Source organism: Aulostomus chinensis, chromosome 15 (genome assembly GCF_037954235.1).
Source record: "Aulostomus chinensis isolate RoL2024-O1b breed Wild chromosome 15, RoL_Achi_v1.0, whole genome shotgun sequence".
Lineage (NCBI taxonomy): Eukaryota > Metazoa > Chordata > Actinopteri > Syngnathiformes > Aulostomidae > Aulostomus > Aulostomus chinensis.
In genome coordinates this window covers 15,112,422-15,132,164 of record NC_141334.1, presented here as the reverse complement: position 1 = coordinate 15,132,164, position 19,743 = coordinate 15,112,422, and the positions used below count along the sequence as shown (strand labels likewise).

The 19,743-nt window shown below is 42.6% G+C and overlaps 1 protein-coding gene across 2 annotated transcripts; it reads left to right on the top strand.

Moving 5' to 3' along the window:
- The first annotated feature begins 1,563 nt into the window (after positions 1 to 1,563).
- LOC147248903 (uncharacterized) lies at positions 1,564 to 18,960 on the top strand. Of its 2 annotated transcripts, none has more exons than XM_086227235.1 (8): positions 1,564 to 1,686; positions 2,477 to 3,051; positions 7,338 to 7,482; positions 7,572 to 7,674; positions 8,524 to 8,562; positions 8,657 to 8,698; positions 9,914 to 10,226; positions 17,767 to 18,960. In XM_086227235.1, exons 2-8 carry the CDS (start codon positions 2,865 to 2,867, stop codon positions 17,979 to 17,981), a joined length of 1,044 nt encoding a protein of 347 aa, XP_086083361.1. In that variant the 5' UTR covers positions 1,564 to 1,686; positions 2,477 to 2,864; the 3' UTR covers positions 17,982 to 18,960. The 2 variants fall into 2 exon arrangements, with proteins under 2 accessions (XP_086083361.1, XP_086083362.1); XM_086227236.1 differs by lacking the exon at positions 1,564 to 1,686 and adding an exon at positions 2,226 to 2,363.
- The last annotated feature ends 783 nt before the right edge of the window (positions 18,961 to 19,743 follow it).

Below are 19,743 nucleotides of genomic sequence, written 5' to 3'. Positions count from 1 at the left end.
TCAAAGCGTGGTGAAATGACTCTGAAAACTGTGATTGTTGGTAAAACAAGTTTCCTGCTTTTCCCACACACGCACAAACTCATAAAGTGATGTGATGATCATTTTTGTAATGAAATAATATTTAACAAATGTTGAAGTCATCCATTACTCATTCATTATCCCCAGCTCTGACTACACAACTGTAGGGCTATGACATACGGCTAGATGGCTGATTTTAAACAGTCCAGAACTTTTTCCACACCCATCTACCAGAAAACACATTAACAGGAGGATGACTTCAGTTTCCACCCGGCACAAACATCCAGTCTCCAGTGAGGTCAGAGGGCAGGGTCTGGACAAGCTCAAGCACGTGTGTATGTATGTCTGGCTTTTGTTGTGAAATAGGTGGCGTGTCAGCTTCTCAGCCTCCCTGCTGGTCAGGAGGAAAGCCTTGGAAGTCCTTGGAGTCGTTTGGATCGTCACTACTTTGTAACATATCACAGAAGGTGATAGATTGTATTTTCTGAAAGCACATGGCAATGTATTCCACCCATGAAAAGCATTTATGTGTTACTATCCATCACGATCGTCTGTCAGCCGTGCAACTCACCGCAACAGCAGCAGGATGGCTGCTTAGCGAGATTAATAGAATCTGTTTAGTCTTGTGCAGCTGCTTTGTTCAGAGCTGCTGTGAGGTTCTAATGTGCTTCCTACTTCACATCCATATTTCATTGCAGCAACATGCTCATCATTAGCAGGGCGCACAATGACAGAACTGAACAGGACCAGTGCTTTGGTTTTGAGGTGACGTAATTCACACAGCAAGCTTCTCTTGTTTGGCCACTAGAGGAAGCTCTTTACCTATGAATAAAGTAATAGGCACAGACGGAAAAGAAAAGCCCTGTTTAGACTGTAGAGGGTATTCTTTTTTTTTTCTTTCACATAATTTCCATATGCATAAATGTTAAATAAAAAATGTGGAGTAAAAAAAAAAAAAAAACCTGAATAAGTACACTTCATATTTAATTTCCCAGAACTTAACGTTCCGGTAGAAACAATTTAAACTGTGAATATCTAGTAATATGCCATACACACACACACACACACACACACACACACACACACACACACACACACACACAGAGTTTATATTTACATATATATATATATATATATATATATATATATATACACACACACACACACATATACATACATGTGTGCATGGGTCATACATAGATATATGTCTCCATTTTGTAAAAATTCACTTTATTGTTCATACTTGCAGTAAAATATGTATTTGTTGGTGATATGGGCGTGGTGATGAAAAAGAGAATTTGGGCTTTTTCCATCTTACTTTTTACAGCTTACTGACTGTGATGTCAACTTCCTGAGTTTCTTTTTACCCTTCTTTTAAATGAATCCGTCTGTGTGTGTGTGTGTGCGTGTGTGTGTGTGTGCGTGTGTGTGCGCGAGTGAGTGAGTGAAAGACAGAGAGAGACAGAGAGAGGGAGGGAGAAAGAGAGGGAGGGAGGGAGCTCGTGGAATGCTGTGATGTCATCAGCCCAGTCACTCACGGGCACACATACACACACACACATACACACACACACACGTACACACAAAGACGAGGAGGACCCACAGGCACTCTGACTCTCTCAGCTTAGTTAGCATACTCTTCTTTGGAGCCGCTGTCTACATCCCACTGTGAGTACCTCAACAAATTCTACCCTTCTCTTATAACTCCCTTTTGTTTTGTATCACTCTCACTTTCCCCTGTTTCCCGGGTTTTCCATGTTTGCACCCTACAATTTGCCACCATCTGTATTCCAGCGGTGTGATACTTCTCAGTCTGAGACCAGCTTTCTTTCCCTCCCAAGTGCTGCTTATGTGGTAGCCATTGTTTAACTACCCACTGTGATTGGAGGAGTCCATTTCAATCCCCTTGTTAGAGGAACTGGCTCACGCTGTCCGGGGCTATGACCCTGTGTGTGTGTGTGTGTGTGTGTGTGTGTGTGTGTGTGTGTGTGTGTGTGTGTGCGTGTGTGTGTGCGTGCGTGCGTGTGTGTTGTGTTTTTTTTTTCTTCTCTGAAGCAGAATCTTAACAATGTTAAAATGGAGTCGGTATCTCATGGGAGTTTGGGTGAGACTGCAACATGCTTTGGGAAGGGATGCGTGGTGGGAAGGGGAAGGGGAAGAGGAGGAGGGGGGTAGTTGTTGGTATGGGGGGGTTGACTGATGACAGAAACAGTCTCATTGCCTCAAATCTCCTCCCATTCTGACTGAGAGTCTTACGAACAGTTTAGAAACAGGGTTTGGGCTCTTCCGTATTCATGAAGGGAAGGACAAGATAGATGACTGGATGGAAAAAGGAAAAAAAGAAGGTGTGTTTGAATGCAATAAGGGAAGGACACATACGGGACATTACAACTTTGAGAGTCTTTTAAAGATTTATTCCAAATGTTTTCTGCTTTTTTTTCTGCTTTTTTTCTCGTAGATGTCCTGATGATGACTTCTCAACTGACATCTTAGTGGGGTGGGGGGAGCTGCAGCTGAGAGAAGAAACAGGATTTTGCTGGTGTGTGTGTGTGTGTGTGTGTGTGTGTGTGTGTGTGTGTGTGGGTGCACGTGTGTGTGCATGCCTGTGTGTTTGTGTGCAAGTGTTTCTGCGTGTGTGTGTGTGTGTGTGTGTAATAGCATGAAGATGCAACTTGATTCATCAAGAGGAATCCAAGAAAGACTGATATTGGGATTAAGAAGCTGTTCAAATTTAGAGTCTTGTGACACCATGAGATTCTAAGTCAACACTGTCCACCTCCAGAAGAAGGACACTGCTACCTCGCTAAGCCAGGTGGACCTTCACCCACCACCATTCAAACGACATCATGCTGCAGCAGATACTAAAGGACATGTACATCGACCCCGATGTTCTAAACGCTCTTAATGAGGACCAAAAAAAGACTTTGTTCCTGAAGATGCGACAGGAGCAGGTGCGACGCTGGAAGGAACGTGAAGAGAAACTGGAGAGAGAAGGTGGCGATGCAGAGTACAAGCGAACGAAACCGAAAAAAGGTAAGCCCATCATCACCATGACCTCATCTTGTCCTCTTCCTGTTTAACTAGTGTGACAGCTGCAGTTTTTCAAACCTTTAAACAAAGCTTTCACAGAAATCTCTCTGTCTTCCTTCTACGTGGTACATTGTGAATCCTTTTTAGTCATGAATTACCTTAGAGGAGCTGGCACAAACGCAGCGTTTATCTGAAGTCCATTTTGCAAGTTTAAAGTTTCCTAAACTACAAACCAGCTCTGACAAACACCAGCTGCTCTACATTAATGTGTCTGTGATTGACTCTTTGAAAAGGAGGAAGGAGCTGATATACAAACGCTCTCCAAACACAGTTTATACTTTGCTAACAAGAACTTATGTCCATGTCTAATAATATAATAAGTGCTCCCTGCTGCTAACAACCACTCTCACAGATCGTGTTCACATTTACACAAGGAAAGTGAGGTAGGATGTCAAGGTAAATAATATTAACCGTGAACTGTGGGTATGATAGAAGACATTACAGCATAATAATGTTAAAGGAGACGTTCAAGCGCTCAATTCATCACATCAAAGCATCCTTTAAACTAGAAATGGAGAGTACGCTTTTAAATTCAACTTCTATGTCATTCTAACAGGTTGAAGCTAAACTTATTATTATACCGAAGTACTTTTCGGAAATTTTTTGTAGAAGTTATATAGAAAAGTCTCTTTGACAACAATATATTATGGGGAGTTCTTGTTAGTTTATTGTTTATGCTTTGCTTAAATATTGTTTTGTATAAATCAACACATCATTTTATGTTTGTAACATCGTACATCGCCATTTACAACATAACATGTTACATTAGAAAAGTTAATTTGCAGTATGAACGCAAACTTTCACAAACTAAAATCTTTGCTACAAGTAAACAATCAGTAAACAAGCAGTAAAGCTTGTGGTTCACAATAAAATACAAAGTAAACATAAGGAAATAGACAAAAAAGAACAATTTGCATGTAAGGACGGATGAAAATAGAAACAGTACGCAAAAGAGGAACTAGATTGCAGTGCATTTGCAGTACAAAATAAATGCACCTGTATACAAGGTGTGTACTCATTAAAAATAATTATAAAGTAGAGCATAATAACGTAACTAATGCCAAAATGACTGAATTATATAAGTGGTAAATACCTACATTGCAATACAACAATCACACATGAAGGTTCCCATACGGTGCAGTTCAGCAGCACCAAAAATAAAAGCCTGAGAAATGACCATTAGCATGAATTGACACTTGTCATTATCAGATGGGGGACGGTGGGAGGATTTATTGCAGAACTGATAAATCTTTAAGCTCATCTGTGGTATCATAAACAGAATTTGCAGTCCAAAATGAGACAAACTTAGCTGATCCAGTAACCGAGTTGTTTCAGTTGCATACCATCGTGGGCACAAATGCCCAGAGCAGAAAGTCCCCGCTTCGATTCCCAGCTGAGCTGTATGCTGCAAGTCATTCCCTGCATTTCCTGTTTCCCTCCACAGTCTCCATTAAATGAAATGACTCAATGTTCAGAACGTTATAACTTGGATGTAAACAAGTCATGTAGACGAGTAGATGGAGTCGTAGCACAGTAAACAGAGAATGAATGAGAGTGAATCTATCAGTTTACGCAAAGTAAACTTCAAATAGTTCTTTCATGAACTATAAAGGATAGGATTCAAGTATATACCGTAAATAAACCGTCAACGAACAGTATATATTAGTTTACTTGCATGTTTTAGTTGCAGTACTGAGTATGACTTGAGCTCGTTGAGTACTTGAAGTAGATGTTTTTTTCTACTTCATCTTGTTCTCTTTCAAACAAGGAGTGGTTATTTCTCATTGTAATTGATTTTCTTGCCTGCCTATATAGTCTTTAAATTAATTTGTTTTGTTTGTCATTTTTAACTGTTTGGATAAATACAAGTAAATGTGCTTTATTCAAACTTCATACACTTTCTACCCACTTAAAACAGTCCAATAGAATCCCAAAGAGCTTAATAGTTGTAAAAACTAAAAAAATAGTACAAATAGTACACTTGGTACACGGAGTTTATTTAGTAAAGATACTTGATCTTAACTTGATAAAATGATCTACTTCTCTTTTGTAAGAGCAGTTGGAAATCCGAGAAGTAAAATTCTGTGGGTCAGAGATGTCGCTCAAGTCTGGAATGTTTGACAGAGAAACAGATGAAAACATCAGGATGGCAGACAGAAACAACCGGAGAAAAATGGCTGCGAGTGGGAAACGTACCAACAAAGTACATTGATACATCACAAGGTGCTTCTGCGCCAAAGCCTACAATACACATCCTGCAGTGAAACAAAACAAGCAGAAACTCAGGCGGCCACGTGTCTTGTCCTGAAACTGGTTCGACTCCTCTCTGAAACTGGCCGGTCGGCATTTTCTCCTTGGTAGTAGCTGGTCACAGTACAAAGAAAAGCGTGGAGGAGACACTCTTTTATAACAAATGATTTATTGAATTGCAATTTGAAAAAAACAACAAACAAACAATAAAAAGGAGATTTGGAAGATGTCGAAGTTGCTTGAATATGACTTTGCAGCACAGTACGACTGGTGCATGAACTCTGGGTTAATAACAAAGCACTTCCTATCAACTGTGGTGCAGAGAGAACAGAGCTTCTTCTATCTGGTAATGACCACCGCGGCGGTCCTCAGCAGGCTGATAGAGACGGAAGGCTGACATCACATGGTCCCAACTCCTCTCTTCACAGGTTCCTCATCTATTGCAGTGGAAATGCTGGACAGTTCGTTTTTCTTTTGTTTGTTTTTGTTTTTTTCTGTGTAAAATAGGAAGTGAGTCAATCCTTCAAACAATTAGCAGGGGACAGAACAGGAAGTGTGCAGGAAATATATGTGTTTGAAAAACAAAGAGAGTTGGGTTTTATCTGGATGGCCTTGTGGGAGAGCCGACATACTGCGTTTGTTTTTAAGCAGAGAACGAAGCCGATGTCTGTGCTGTTAACAGCATAATTTCAGCCTTTAGGCTTCATGGGACCTCACTCTTGAGTTTATGATGTTCATGGTAGGTTTTTTTTTTTTTAGTGTGTGTGTGTGTGTGTGTGTGTGTGTGTGTGTGTGTGTGTGTGTGTGTGTGTGTGTTTTGCAGGCAGACTGGTGACATTCACATGAGCCACAGAGAGATAAAAATTGTACATCTCAATGTAATATTTCAGGGACTTTTTTTCAAAAGTGGTGACATTTGTTTTGACTTCAGACATATGAAATAGTATGCATCATCCCAGAGCCGTGCTATTTAATTTATTTTGATTATGACGGGTGTTGTTGTTGTTGTGTAATTTACAGGAAGACATGTGACATTATGCCAGCAAACACAAAGCAGTCGTTTCCTAACATCCCTTGCCAGCTGACAGGATCTAACTCACATGCACCTGACAGTGGTGTTGTTTGGAACAAATCTCGATGATGAAGGTTTGTTCTGGCGGCCGAGTTGTCAAAGTCATCCTGGTATGCCCTGCTGGAATGTGATCCACAGGGTAGGCTGGCAAAACCAGTTCACTCTGAAAGTATGCACTCTCCTGTTTTCAGCCGCGTGAGCCTGCGTCAGCTGCTTTACCCAAGTCACTTTTCTGTGTTCCATGCTGTCACAATGCTGTGTGCTTTTACACCAAGAAAGATGCAACATCATCGCAAAGATAATCACACTGTTTCAAGCCAAGTCGATGTGCAACACTGTATCACCATTGTCTTTGTTTCTTATTTAGGATGAGATCCGAATGGGAACATGGGATGTTTTTGTTTCATCATAAATTCAGTGTGTGTGTATGTGTGTGTGTGCGTGCGTGCGTGCGTACGTGTGTGTGTGTGTGTATACGTGTATCCAGAAGACCTAGAAAGATGGGGTACTTCCCTGACATCTTGTTTATGTCTGAATTCCTATATTTGTGAAGTGCTGCTTGGCCCCACCAGCTGTTGCTCTTGTCTTTGAATCAGAGCAGCAGCCTCACATCCACTGCTGATCAGGTGGCACTTTTACTTCTAAAAGAACCTCAGATCGGTTTCCATATCAAGTGTTGATCTGGATCAAAATTCTTTTCAAACATAGACAATGAGAAAGCATGCAACTGTCATCTACTTATCCTCTTGATGTGAAGTAAAATTTGTTCTTTACTCTTAAAAGGAAAAAAAAAACATTTTATTTCAGTTTCCTTTTTTTTTTTTGTTGTGTTTTTAGCCATTTTTCTACGCTTTACAACACTCACATGTGTTTCAATGGCCGGATTATATTTGTGTGTTTCTTACAGCCAACAGTAAGAATGTGAGTTGGCTGCTTGGTCGGGACGGAGATGTGGCGGTCATTGTGATCGGGGAAGTGGATGAGCTGAGCTCCAAATTTATCTGCTCAGGCTTAGCAGAAAAGAAAGAGCCGAGTCTTCAGAACAACACCAAGTAATGTCAATCTGTTTCTTTTATCGCAGAGCAATAATCTAGCGTTGCTTGTTCAAGAGGATGTAACATATTCTGATTATGTTTGACAGCCATCAAACTATCCTGAAGAGCAGAATCCCAGCTGAAAGTGTCAGATCTGCAAGAGAAAACCTGCCTCCTAAAACGCAACCTGGCATCTCACTGAATTTAAAGGTGTGTTGCAGCATGTTGTCCCTTCACTGAGAGTGTTTCCCAAACTGATAAATGATGTTGACTATTACAAGAACCCCCCAAAAACCCCAAAACCCTGAATATTGAAATGAATCAAAGCCACTTAGATATTTGATCAAACCAATGCATGGAGAACCCTATAGTTTATTAAGTGTTGAGCCTGAGAATCACTGACCTCCCAAAAAACACTCTTGTCCATTCTTAATCTCTCATTTACTCTTCTTATTTAAAACTCGCCTGTGGTGGATTAGGGCTTTTAAACAAATCCTACACATTAAAATATTTACCCCTTGATTTAAATGCAGTATTTTGTGTTAAAATTAACCCTCAGTATGGATCTCTTCCACACCCCTGATATTTTGGGTGTGCATGTGTGTGCAATTGGCAGTGTCAGAGCTGTTGATTTTCGAGTTGGGGGTGGCGTTGTGTGTGTGCGTGCGTGCGTGCATGTGAGTGCATGTGAGTGCGTGCATGCGTGTGTGAGTGTGTGTGTCTGTGTGTATTGGGGTGCCTTCTTTTGCCACACTATCTTAAAAAGAGATTTTCTGAGTTGTCATGGCAACCGTGCACACACTGAGCCAGCGCGAGCCGGGGTCTCATCTGGCCTGACCACCATGGTTCTCTGAGCTAAAGCTGCTCCCTCAGTGGAAATACAAACCTCCCAGATAATCACGAGTTTCCTGCAGTCACATTTAATACTCATCATTTAATTCTCATTCATAATATTCTATAATTTTGCTTTTTTTCTTGTCCACCTTGCTCATTCCAAAACTGATTCAAAGTTAAGCACTGTGCTGACTCCATGTAATACAGCTCTGTCTCTCCCTACAGGGGAAATGTGAGGAAACGAGCACTTTACTCCCTCTGGTGGTGAGTTGGAGTAACTGCATGCTGTAATTGAGCTGTGTGCTTGGGGTGCGTCATGGCCTGGAACATTCATGTAATGTCTTTGTTAAACCCACAGGTGTCAGTGAGTGAGCAGTCACCATCTTCAGCAGCAGAGAAGGTACTTGTAGGTTCACAGACTTTTAAACATGTGATGCTGTTACACGCTTTTTTTGTCACCTGAAAAATACATTTAAAAAACAAGCTTTAGAAGGGCTGTGTGTCTTTTCATGGCAGTCCCACCCTCTGTGAGCAACAGGAAATGTGGTTAGGCCAGCTGTCCCAGCTCTCCCTGCCTCTCTGCGGATCATCTTTCTCCCAGCATTCTCCAGCTCTGTGCTCCAGCTCCTTTGAGCTGCCGCACCCCTCACAGCTCTCACTAGGAACAGCTGAAGCAAACTGTCCTCCCACTGGCTCCATCCTCGCTCCAGCCTTGAGTTGTCTGGAGCTCACCATCTCCCTGTGCATGCAAATGTGTGTGTGCAGGTGACAAACACACAGTGAGAACAGCTGAATCACAGAAGCAAAGCAGGATTTTTTTTTTTGGACTGCCCCAGAACAGATGGTTGATGAACTTGATCAGGGAATTAAAACGCCAGAGATAGAGAATGCGTCAGTCGCAGATGGATGGGATTGTGGGAGAGTCTCCTGAGGATTGGGCGAGTGAGCTCTCCTCAGCCCTCGGTTTTCTCCCTCCTTTGCAACAGAAGGAAATGTCTGTCCCTCACTTCTTACGTCCAAACCGAGCGCTCGACAGGCCTCGACACATCTCTGGCCAGTCCACACCAATGTGGCAACAAACATCCGCACCTTAGGAGGTTTGGCAGATTCAATGGCAGACAAAAAAAAAAAAAAAAAAAAATCACAGCCTAAGCCTTTCCTTACATTATCTATTATTTAGCTGAATGTCTTTTCTGTAGATAGATGTTCCTGGAAAGAGAAAGGAAGCTGGTTTGGTGCCATGACTGTGTGGCTGTTACTAGTGCTGCTGCAGGTTTTCACCAGCTGATTTAAAGAGGCATAAGGAATCAGCCTGAGGGGGCTAGGGGGGAATAAGATTGTTGATTAAGAAGGCGTACAATGATCAAGGACGATTAGTGAGACAGCTTGATTTCCATGTCACCTTATAATTTTCTCCCCACACATCCTTAAACTCTTAATCAGTGGTCATAGTCCTGTTTGTTGTTTCACTGTTGCAGTTACTGGAGGACTGTAATTTGGTGAATCATTTGTCCAATGATTCAATCAAACATGGCAGTCATTCCAGCGTATCAGAAATAGCTGTCAACACAGATTGCACTCGTCTGACTTCTTGCGTCATTTGTTCCCTCCGTAGCCCGACTTGAAGTCAGCCAATGCGACTGAGGAGAAGTCAGTCCCTCAGCTCTCCATCTGCTCCAGGCCTCCCATGAGAACCAGCCCCGTCAATGTGAGACCAGCTTCCGCAAATGTAGCACCGGGCTCTGTCAACACCAGACCTGGCTACGCAAATCTGAAGCTGGCGACTGCTTCGCCATCCCCTTCCCCCAGCAGCAGCACAGGCAGCAGTAGCACAGTCAAAATAGACTCTGGAACAACGTCATCCACCAAAGGTGTCCTTCAGAGCCCTTCGGAGCCCTTGAAACTCAAGGAAGAACAGGATGTGAAAGGTGAGCATTATGGGTAAGGGAACATGCTGGAACTGATGTTCTTCATACATAAAACGAGTCAATAATAAGGAATTTATGATCAGATGAAAAAAAAACCTATAGGGATAAAATAAACGTATGTAGTGCAAGAGTATTTAATTGATTATGAAGAAAAATGCAGACAAATTAATGATATTAATTATAGTTTATTTATGCGGTACTATTTTAAGATAATATGTTTTACTCAATCAAATAAATAGCAATATACAAATGATATTGAAGATAGTTCCGCAAACTTTGTGCTGTGCTGTACAAAATATGGTTTTTGAAGTTTTAATTGCATAGGCAAATTAATTTCTCATATCTCATAAATATTTGCTGTCTCAGCAGATATTTGCTGTCTCAGCGGACAGAATCAAAAATGGGTGGGGTCGCTAGGTTTGAACACAAAGACTAACTGAAACATCCCCGAATGGAGGTTGTTGTTTTTTTCTGTTTTTTTTTTGTTTTTAATCTGAGTTTTATTCCATTTGCAATTAGATGTTTCATCGAGGAGGAAGACGGTACAGTACAGAAACTGGGTGAAAAATGAGCTTGAAACATTCCAACTAGCTTACATGAGCATCACCGCAAGCCGCTGAGCCAGAAAGAGGAGTCTTTTCCATTGCTTCCTCGACTTGGAGAGTCAGAATGGCTGCAGAGTGTTGAGCAGAGTAAAGTTCTTACTAGATAGGTTTCTCTGTGCTGCAGCTAGAGGGATTTATTTCCTCAAACCTAATGTGCTCGCCAAATGGTGCCTCAGCCCGCTGGAATCTTTATGGAGTGGCAAAGTAAAAAAGAGGCCAGCCTAGAGGGGAAGAATAGCTTATGTGGCTGGGATTTGTGTCGTGGCGCTGTGTCGTCCACACACACATACACACGCACATACCCGCGTGCACAGACACACACACATACACACACAAACACACTCATGCGCACGCACACATTGACACACACCTGCTTCTGTGGAAGTTTCTTCATTGTCAGCGCCGCATGTTAGCAGTTTTCAATCAACACGCTGTCATTGTAGCTCTGTTTTAGATTTGATGTGGGGCACTTAATCACTTCAGATGTGATCCCAAAGGACAAAAGAAGAAACAGAAAAAGATTTATTATTAAAAAAAAAGAATGAGCATGGGAAGTCATCTCATTTTGGTAAATGTTATAGTTTCATCTTTACGTTTTCCTGTGTTCAGTTAATCAGCATCACTTGTCAACTCCTCATTTAAAATAATAAATCTTTCAATGTGGTGTTTATTGAACTAGTGAAGTGTTTGAGGAACCATGTGACCTCACAAAGACAGTCTGACTTTGATCTCATTTCATTCAGTGCTGAACCTGAAATCTCCAGACTGCAATCTCAGACCCTAGCTCCTAAGATCCTGGATCCCTAGATACTAGATCCTTAGATCCTAGCTCCTAAGATCCTAGATCCTTAGATCTTAGCTCCTAAGATCCTAGATCCTTAGATACTAGAGCCTTAGATCCTAGCACCAAAGATCCTAGCTCCTTAGATCCTAGATCCTTAGATACTAGCTCCTAAGATCCTAGAGCCTTAGATACTAGCTCCTTAGATCCTAGCTCCTAAGATCCTAGATCCTTAGATCTTAGCTCCTAAGATCCTAGATCCTTAGATACTAGAGCCTTAGATCCTAGCACCAAAGATCCTAGCTCCTTAGATCCTAGATGCTTAGATACTAGCTCCTAAGATCCTAGAGCCTTAGATACTAGCTCCTTAGATCCTTAGATACTAGCTCCTAAGATCCTAGAGCCTTAGATACTAGCTCCTTAGATCCTAGCTCCTAAGATCCTAGATCCTTAGATCTTAGCTCCTAAGATCCTAGATCCTTAGATACTAGAGCCTTAGATCCTAGCACCAAAGATCCTAGCTCCTTAGATCCTAGATCCTTAGATACTAGCTCCTAAGATCCTAGAGCCTTAGATACTAGCTCCTTAGATCCTAGATCCTTAGATACTAGCTCCTAAGATCCTAGAGCCTTAGATACTAGCTCCTTAGATCCTAGCTCCTAAGATCCTTGCTACTTAGATCCTAAATCCTTTGATACTAGCTCCTAAGATCCTAAATCCTTGGATCTTGACAGGTCCTCAGTCCCCACCTCTTTAGACTCTATATCCTTAGACCCGAGCCCTCAGACTGTCGCTCCTTAGATCCTTAGACCCTTGATCCTTGGACCCTTGACCCTCAGACCCTAGCCCTCAGACCCTAGATCCTTAGACCCTAGCCACTCAGACCCTTGACCCTCAGACCCTAGTGATCAGACCCTAGACTGTTAGTCCCCAAACCTCAAACTGTTTCACCTTCTTCACCACTGACAACCAGGTGGTTGAGTTAAGTGAATCACAGTCAGATGTCATTTTCTTGCTATAGTTGTCAGAGGGATGGTTAGTCGACATTATCAGGGGATTCCACCGAGATCAAAGTGAAGCACTTAAAGAAACTATTCAGACTGTACGTACTGCTGAGTACACACTTGAGGAGGAAGAAGAGATACAGCCTTCTCTGGCTATTTGGGAGTATTTGTAAGCTGTTGCCATTGAGCCTGTAGTAAGAAGGGCAGGGTGGTGGCAAAAATAACAAATTAACAGCATTTTTTAAAGTTTGTCTCACATGTCATCCAGTTTAACAAACTGGTAGGCTGCTTTTTTCTCTCTCTCTCTATTTGTGTATCTTCCCCATTTGCATATCTCCATCTTTGTTCATTAGTTTTGCCTGATTTCTTTGAATTATCGTTGCGCTTCCTAGAATCTGGGGTCAGAGCAGTTTCCTTCAACTCATTCAAGATACAATGACCCAGTTATGTAGAAGGTGTGAGGGTGACATTAGCACCATCTAGTGGAAGATACTGTAGAAACAAATGAAGCCGGAGAGAAAAACTCCATCAAGTCCCTCTACTGGAAAACTGCTCTTCCTACATCACATTCAGATAAGATTCCATGCAAGATTCCATGCAAGATTCCATGTGTCCGAGAGAAGACATTTGGATTTTATTGGAAACAACAGAGAGGATTAGGGATTCCAGGATTTTAACATTATGTGGGAAAAAGTTTACATTTAATGCAGAATGATATAAATTTTAATACTTTTTTCTTTTTTCATCTCTTTTGGTCTTTCGAGATTGTTAACATCTGAAAAAGAGCCCTTCAATCCCCTCTCTCTCTCTCTCTCTCTCTCTCTCTCTCTCTCTCTCTTTCTCTCTCTCTTTGTCTTTCTCCTTTTCTCAATTCTGGCAGCACCTTGAAGATTTCCAAAATATCTGTCCAAAAAATCAGACAAAAAGAAAGCAGTAAAACTCCTCACACTGTCATCAAGAGACAATTCCTGGAAGTCATTGTGAAATCATTGTAACATATTATTGGCAGAAGGAGACTGTACTGATCATAGAATACCATAATAACTAAACAGTTCTTTTTCTAGGTATTTCGTCTTTAATACCACCAGGAAAGAAAGTTTTGGAAGTGATTTATAAATGGATCTGTCAAAAAAAAAAAAAAAACGAACCCATGATTAAACAATAGAAGTGACAGAACTGTGGACAGTAAGATGAGATGAAACAGAGGATGATATACAGGCGGCGGCTGGATCACTGGGCAATGAAAAACAGCCGCACGTATGGTGAGAGAGGGGAGGAAAGGGAAAGGAACAGCTGGTGTTGGTGGGAGCTGAGAATGGGCTGGACACAGAACTGCTGGGTAAATGTGTCTTGACTCTGGACAGAAAACACTGACAGAGTGTTTGTCCTTGACAATGGCAGGAAGCTTGTTCCGAGGGGAAGAGGAGGCCGACATGGGCTCATGCCTCAGCTGTTTTCTTGTGAATGAGGGTAATGACAAGGATTCCTGTGTCCTGTGAGCAGAGACGATGACACACGCAGCAACTGTACAAGATGAACTGCTGCGGGGGGGGGGGGGGGGGGGGGGAATCTAACTTCACCTGCTGTGAGCGTATCGTGAACCTAAGCTGAGAATTTAAAAAAAAAAAGTTTATGAAACTAACAAATCTCAAATTAAACAGTCAGATAAATCATATCAACTTTAAAACATCAAGTTCTGAATATGGCCAAGTACAAAGTGGTGAATAGTCACACATTTGGGTAGTTTGGGGGGGATAAAATATGCTTTTGATGAAGTCGTGGTGTGACCTGCAGCTTCATTTGTGCTTCTCATTTGCGCAAATTGCATTTAAAAATCAAAAAAACATCCATGTGAAGTGAAGAAAAAATGGAAATTCCCACTTAATCTTATCTCTCTTTTGCTTTAGTTTCTAGTATTTTTTTTTTTCCTTGAAAGGAACCAGAGGACAAATTTCTGGGAACGAAGACTTTAATGATCCAAAATTTGTTATAAAGGATAGTTAAACTCCTGTTAACTCATCTGATAAGGCCACAAGCCCAAAATGTGTTGCTCTGAAATTAAGTTTCCTAGTAACACTTCCATGTGTGGCTTGACTTTGATCTTTCCCAAAAAAAAAAATTCTTTCATTTTTCATCCTCCTTGAAAGTGAAGTTGTAGCAGAAATCTCCACTCCCATAAAAAGTTGTAGTATTTCTCAATGAAAATCTGTAAAATCTGACGATGTTAGGCCTCACTGGGAGCTTAAAGGGATGCTATGGTTGCTCTCTTAAAGGTGTGTGTCATCTGCATACAAATGAACGTGAAAAGTGCCGTATGGCTTGAATCTCTGTTGGGGTCACTGCAAAAGTTAACACGCAAAATGGAACTACATATGGAAATATTTGTTATGTAAGTGTGTGTTATTTGATTTGAGCCTGCGTGCGAACGTCACCAGCAGCTAGCGTGTCTGCATACGTGTGCATGTGTGTGTGTGTGTGTGTGTGCGTGTGTGTGTGTGTTCGTGTTTATAAACCCTTCTCTGTCTGTCGGTCGGCTTTCCTCTCTTCTCTCTTCACCTTCAGAGAGAAGGACACACATTCCAGTGCTGCTTCCCGACTCTAGCCCAGGGCGACGCTCAGCCAGAGCTGATAAGTGACAGGGGCCCCAGCCCCCATCGAGAGGAGGAGCCCCCCCCCTCTCCACACCCGACACCACCACCACCATCCCCTCCCTCAACTGACTTGCACACACATACACACACATATGCACACACACCTCTTCTCTTCCCTGTCCTTCAGTCCATAGACACGCTGCTCGGGAATTCTGCCCTCTGCCCCACTTATGCCCCCCCCTCGGAGACCCCCCTCCTCCTCACTTTCTGCCAGAGACGAGGAGGTCTTTAAAGAGATAGATTGGCCTTTAATTTTTGTTCTTGCCTGGTCAGTGACACTACCCCCCCCCCCCCCATAGACACACACACGCGAGCACACACACACACACACACACACACCACACTTCTTTGTCCCTCCTGTACAGGAACAAGCAAGACAGAGTGGCAACTCAGTCTCCAGTTATTAAATACAGATCTTCTCTTTCCCCTTGTAGATGTTTTCACAGGAAGCTGTAATGACTCAGAGAAGAGTTTCAAGCAGAAAGGTGTGGGATTTTAGCTTTTTTGGGTGTGTTAAGACAGGTTTGTCAGGTTACTCGTGGGTCCTTGCTTCTAGAAGCACCCTCAAAAGACATGTTACGTATTTTTAATATTTCGTTAGCACAGCTCATCGCCACGACACCAGTCCTCGCTCACCTTCCCTCTCTCTATCTCGCCGTCTCTCGATTAAGCATTCCACTCAGAGCTGCACCAAGGCTCTGAGCTCAAAAAACACACTCTGACCACGAGTGTGTGTGTGTGTGTGTGTGTGTGTGTGTGTCTGTGTGTGTGCATAGCTCTGTGTGTGTGTGTGTTTGTCGGCGTGTGTGCTCTGTGCCTGCCTGAATGTGTGTCAGCCTCAATTGCTGGAGCCTATCCAAGGTTTCCGTGGTGACCACACAACACAACGAGACAATCAGAGGCAAGCCCACGCAGCGCGGCGAGAGGACATTAACACAGGAACTGTGGGTCAGGGGTCAGAGGAAGGCAGGGCAAGACAGGGGGAGACGCAGACAAGGAGGAAGGTGGAGGCTGTTACAGATGCAGCAAAAGGGGCTAGAGAGAGAGAGCCAGCATATGGGGAGCAAACAACAATAAACAAAAACACAACCTTAAAAGCTACTTATGGTCTCCCTCTTTCACGCCTGCAACACATCAAGAGCTTTAAAGGTTTCCTGGCCCCAGGAGGGCCTGTGGGGTTTGGGCTGTATCCCACCTTGGTGTGTGTGTGTGTCGGTGTGTGTGTCGGTGTGTGTGTGTGACTCTGTGCTATGCTGTGGTGTTAGTCAGAGATTGGTAGCATGCGTGACTGATTCCATGAGCAGGAGGGCTGTGTGAAGGTGCATGTTGTGCTTGTGTGTGTGCGTGCGAGCATGTTCACATCCCCAATGTAACGTGAGAATGTGCGTGTCTTCGGAAAATCAACGTCAGAAACGGTGTGTATGTCTGTGCGTGTTTTCATGTTATTTTGTGTGTGTTTGTGCGTGTGTGTGCCTGTGTGTGTATGTGTGTGTGGTGCGTGCACGTCTGTAGATGTGCACACAGGCGCTCTCACATATCTCTGTCCCCCGGGGATGACGCTAAAAATATGTGGCTCCTCAAGCCTTCTGGTGTCTGAGCAGCGTCTGTCTGCTCTCCGCTGCCGTCCCTGTGGCCCTCCCTCCCCTCTGTTACTCCTGTTCCCTCCATTCCTCCCTCAATTACTCCCTCTCCCAAACACACTACCTCAGCAAGCACACACACACCAACTACACCCAGCTGTGTCCCTGCAACACTTCCACTGAGGATGACCTCTGCTCAGCCAGAATAGGATGAAGGGAGGCAAATGAAAAGGAGAAAAATGCTCAAGAAGAGTGGAGAAAGAGATCGACACAGTATTTAGAGAGAGGGAATGAGAAAGTGTCGCAAATGCTGAATTTTCAGTTTATAGTGCCAAGTGTTGCATATCACTCTTGGTATTGTGTTTACATCATCATTAACTGGTTTTCACCTCTCTGGTGCATTAAGACACTGGTTGCTTTAGAAAAATTGATTGAAATAATGTGCATAATAAAGTTAAAGGTTAAAGTTACTTGAAGTAATTGAAGATTTTAGTTTATAAAGAATTCCGCATTGTATTTTATATTTTAGCCAACAGAGATACTAAAAATAGTATTTTATAAGCAGAACATTTATATTATCATTTTTCATGTATAGCTAATAATTCCTCCATTTTGTAAATATTCCACATAAACACTCAAAAAGGTTAAGATTTGGTTTGGAAAGTTTTGCAACGCCTCAAAAAAGACCTCCCCTGTATGCGGCGTTTGACCTGTGGCAGAACTTTTCGGGATCAGTTGAAATGATATTTGGCCATTTGGCCATTTTTAAAAGTGGTTCCATCCTCAAGGTTCAGCAGCGCGCAAGTGTTTTCTATTTATTGTGAAGAAGAAAAAAAAAAAAGGAGCCTCCAAAGTAAGAAAGTTTGAATAATGCAACATGTTCCAGCTCCTACATAAATCTCCCCATTTCTTTTCCTAGGTATTGTTGCATCAGAATTGCCTCGCAGGCCTGCTGTAGAGGAGGCCAGGCCCCCAGGGAGCACGCCAACCTGTGCAGGGCGTGGCAGGGTGGCCCAGCTAATGAAAACCTTTAGCAATGATAATGCAACGACAACGCCCTCCCGCGGCATCAAGCCTCCGCTGCCGACAAAGCCTGGCCACTTGCGTGTAACAACCACACCTTCTGTCAGGTAATCCGGACACACTGATGCCACTTCAGCTTCACACACCCGTCAAACTAATACATGGACAATGCTGACCATGTGCAGCTTCACTCTGTGGGCTGACGGGTTAAGAACTCCAAAGGTGGCTCTTAAAAAGACGGTAATACTTGTCACTATCACTCCCAAAGCAAAGCGATGGAAATGCTTGAATGTAATTGTTTTTTTCATTTTTTCATTGGATGCTGCAGTACTGTAGACATTCTTTATGGGAAAGAAAGTCCAAAGGAATTGAAATGTAAAGCTTTTCAATTCTACCTTTTGACGTCAGTGCCAGGGAATTGATGACTATCACCTGTATTCGCCTGTTGACGATGCTTCTCACGTGTACAAAATTCTACACATTTTTTAGATTGTACTGTTTACTCAGCAGTTTAATTTTCATATGAGATGGCTAATATGCGCACACACACGCGCGCGCGTGCACATACATGTGGTTCAGTGTTTTTAATTACTTTCTTTCTGGGCTTGAATAAGGTGAAAGAAGGTAAAGCAGGGTCCTCCTTCATTCTGCTGTCTCCTCCCTGAGAAGAGTGCGGGTTGTTTATATAGTTTTTCATTACAATTCACGTCTCCCCCTGCTACCCATGCGACCTGTTGTGGACCAATGACTGTGCCAAATGCCTCGTCTCTCTCTCCTTCCCTGTGGATCAAATCCTCGAAAGTTTGACAGTCGCTGCCAAATAATCCAGCTTGCCTCGGTGTTACTTTCCTCTTTTCTTCTCTGTACTAATTTACATGCGGTTGTACATCGTGTGTTTTTGTTCTTTTTTTTCTTTTTTTTTTTTACATTTACTATAGGGAGAGCAATGTTTTGTAATGGAATATTTTACAGTGCTACCATACTGGTAAAACTGAGAGACTCGCTGTATCTGTGATGTCAAGCTTGTGTGGTGCAATCAGAGAAATAAAATGGACACCTTAAAAGACTAAAATCAGACTCAGCTTCTTTCGTCCCTCCTTGATTCCATATGCAGGCACAAAACATTGTTTTTCTCTTCATGTTTTGTTGCAAACAAGAGCAACAGAGTGATATTCTTTCACCTTCTGTATTCACATTTGCATTTTACATTTACTTTTTTTCAGCATCCTGATTGAAATCACTTCGATTTGAGATCCCAAATTAACTGTTTACCCGGGATGGGACCTAACACGGCCTGCTGTTGATAGACACTTTTAATCAGAATAACTTGTGTTGCATTGTGCATGTTGTTTGCTAAATGTTGTCAGCTCACGATTGAGAAATGTTATCTTTTCTGTGCAGTTTTTTTTACATTATGTCTCTCAAACAGTCAGAGTGTCTTTCTTAGTCTCTCACATTCAGATCAGTTTAACTCTACCCAACGTAAGTATTAAACGCTGCGTTGAAAGGTGAGGTTGAAGAAACTGAAGCTCACTTAGCAGAAATGCTAATGTTAGCTTCAATGTGTTTTGAGCTAACATTCAAAGCAGTAAAGGGGAGGCATGGCTTGGAGGTAGAGTGGCCGTCCAGCCACCAAAGGCTCGCTGGTTCGATCCATTTTTCCCCATGTCGAAGTGTCCCTGAGCAAGATACTGAGCCCCTACTTGCCCCTCATTGCCCTGCGATGGCCTGGTGACCCATCCAGGGTGAACCCCACCTCTTGGCCAATGTCAGCTGGGATAGGCTCCACCCCCCACCCCCCACCCCAACGGATCAGCAGTATAAAAAATGGATGGATGGATGATGGATGGATGGATGGATGGATGGATCAAAA

Bases quoted from the DNA above. Each gene is read 5' to 3' on its own strand.
- LOC147248903 (XM_086227235.1), top strand. From the start codon at position 2,865: ATGCTGCAGCAGATACTAAAGGACATGTACATCGACCCCGATGTTCTA. The intron at 3,052-7,337 runs GTAAGCCCATCA...TGTTTCTTACAG, and splicing joins GCGAACGAAACCGAAAAAAG to CCAACAGTAAGAATGTGAGT. The intron at 8,699-9,913 runs GTACTTGTAGGT...TTCCCTCCGTAG, and splicing joins CATCTTCAGCAGCAGAGAAG to CCCGACTTGAAGTCAGCCAA.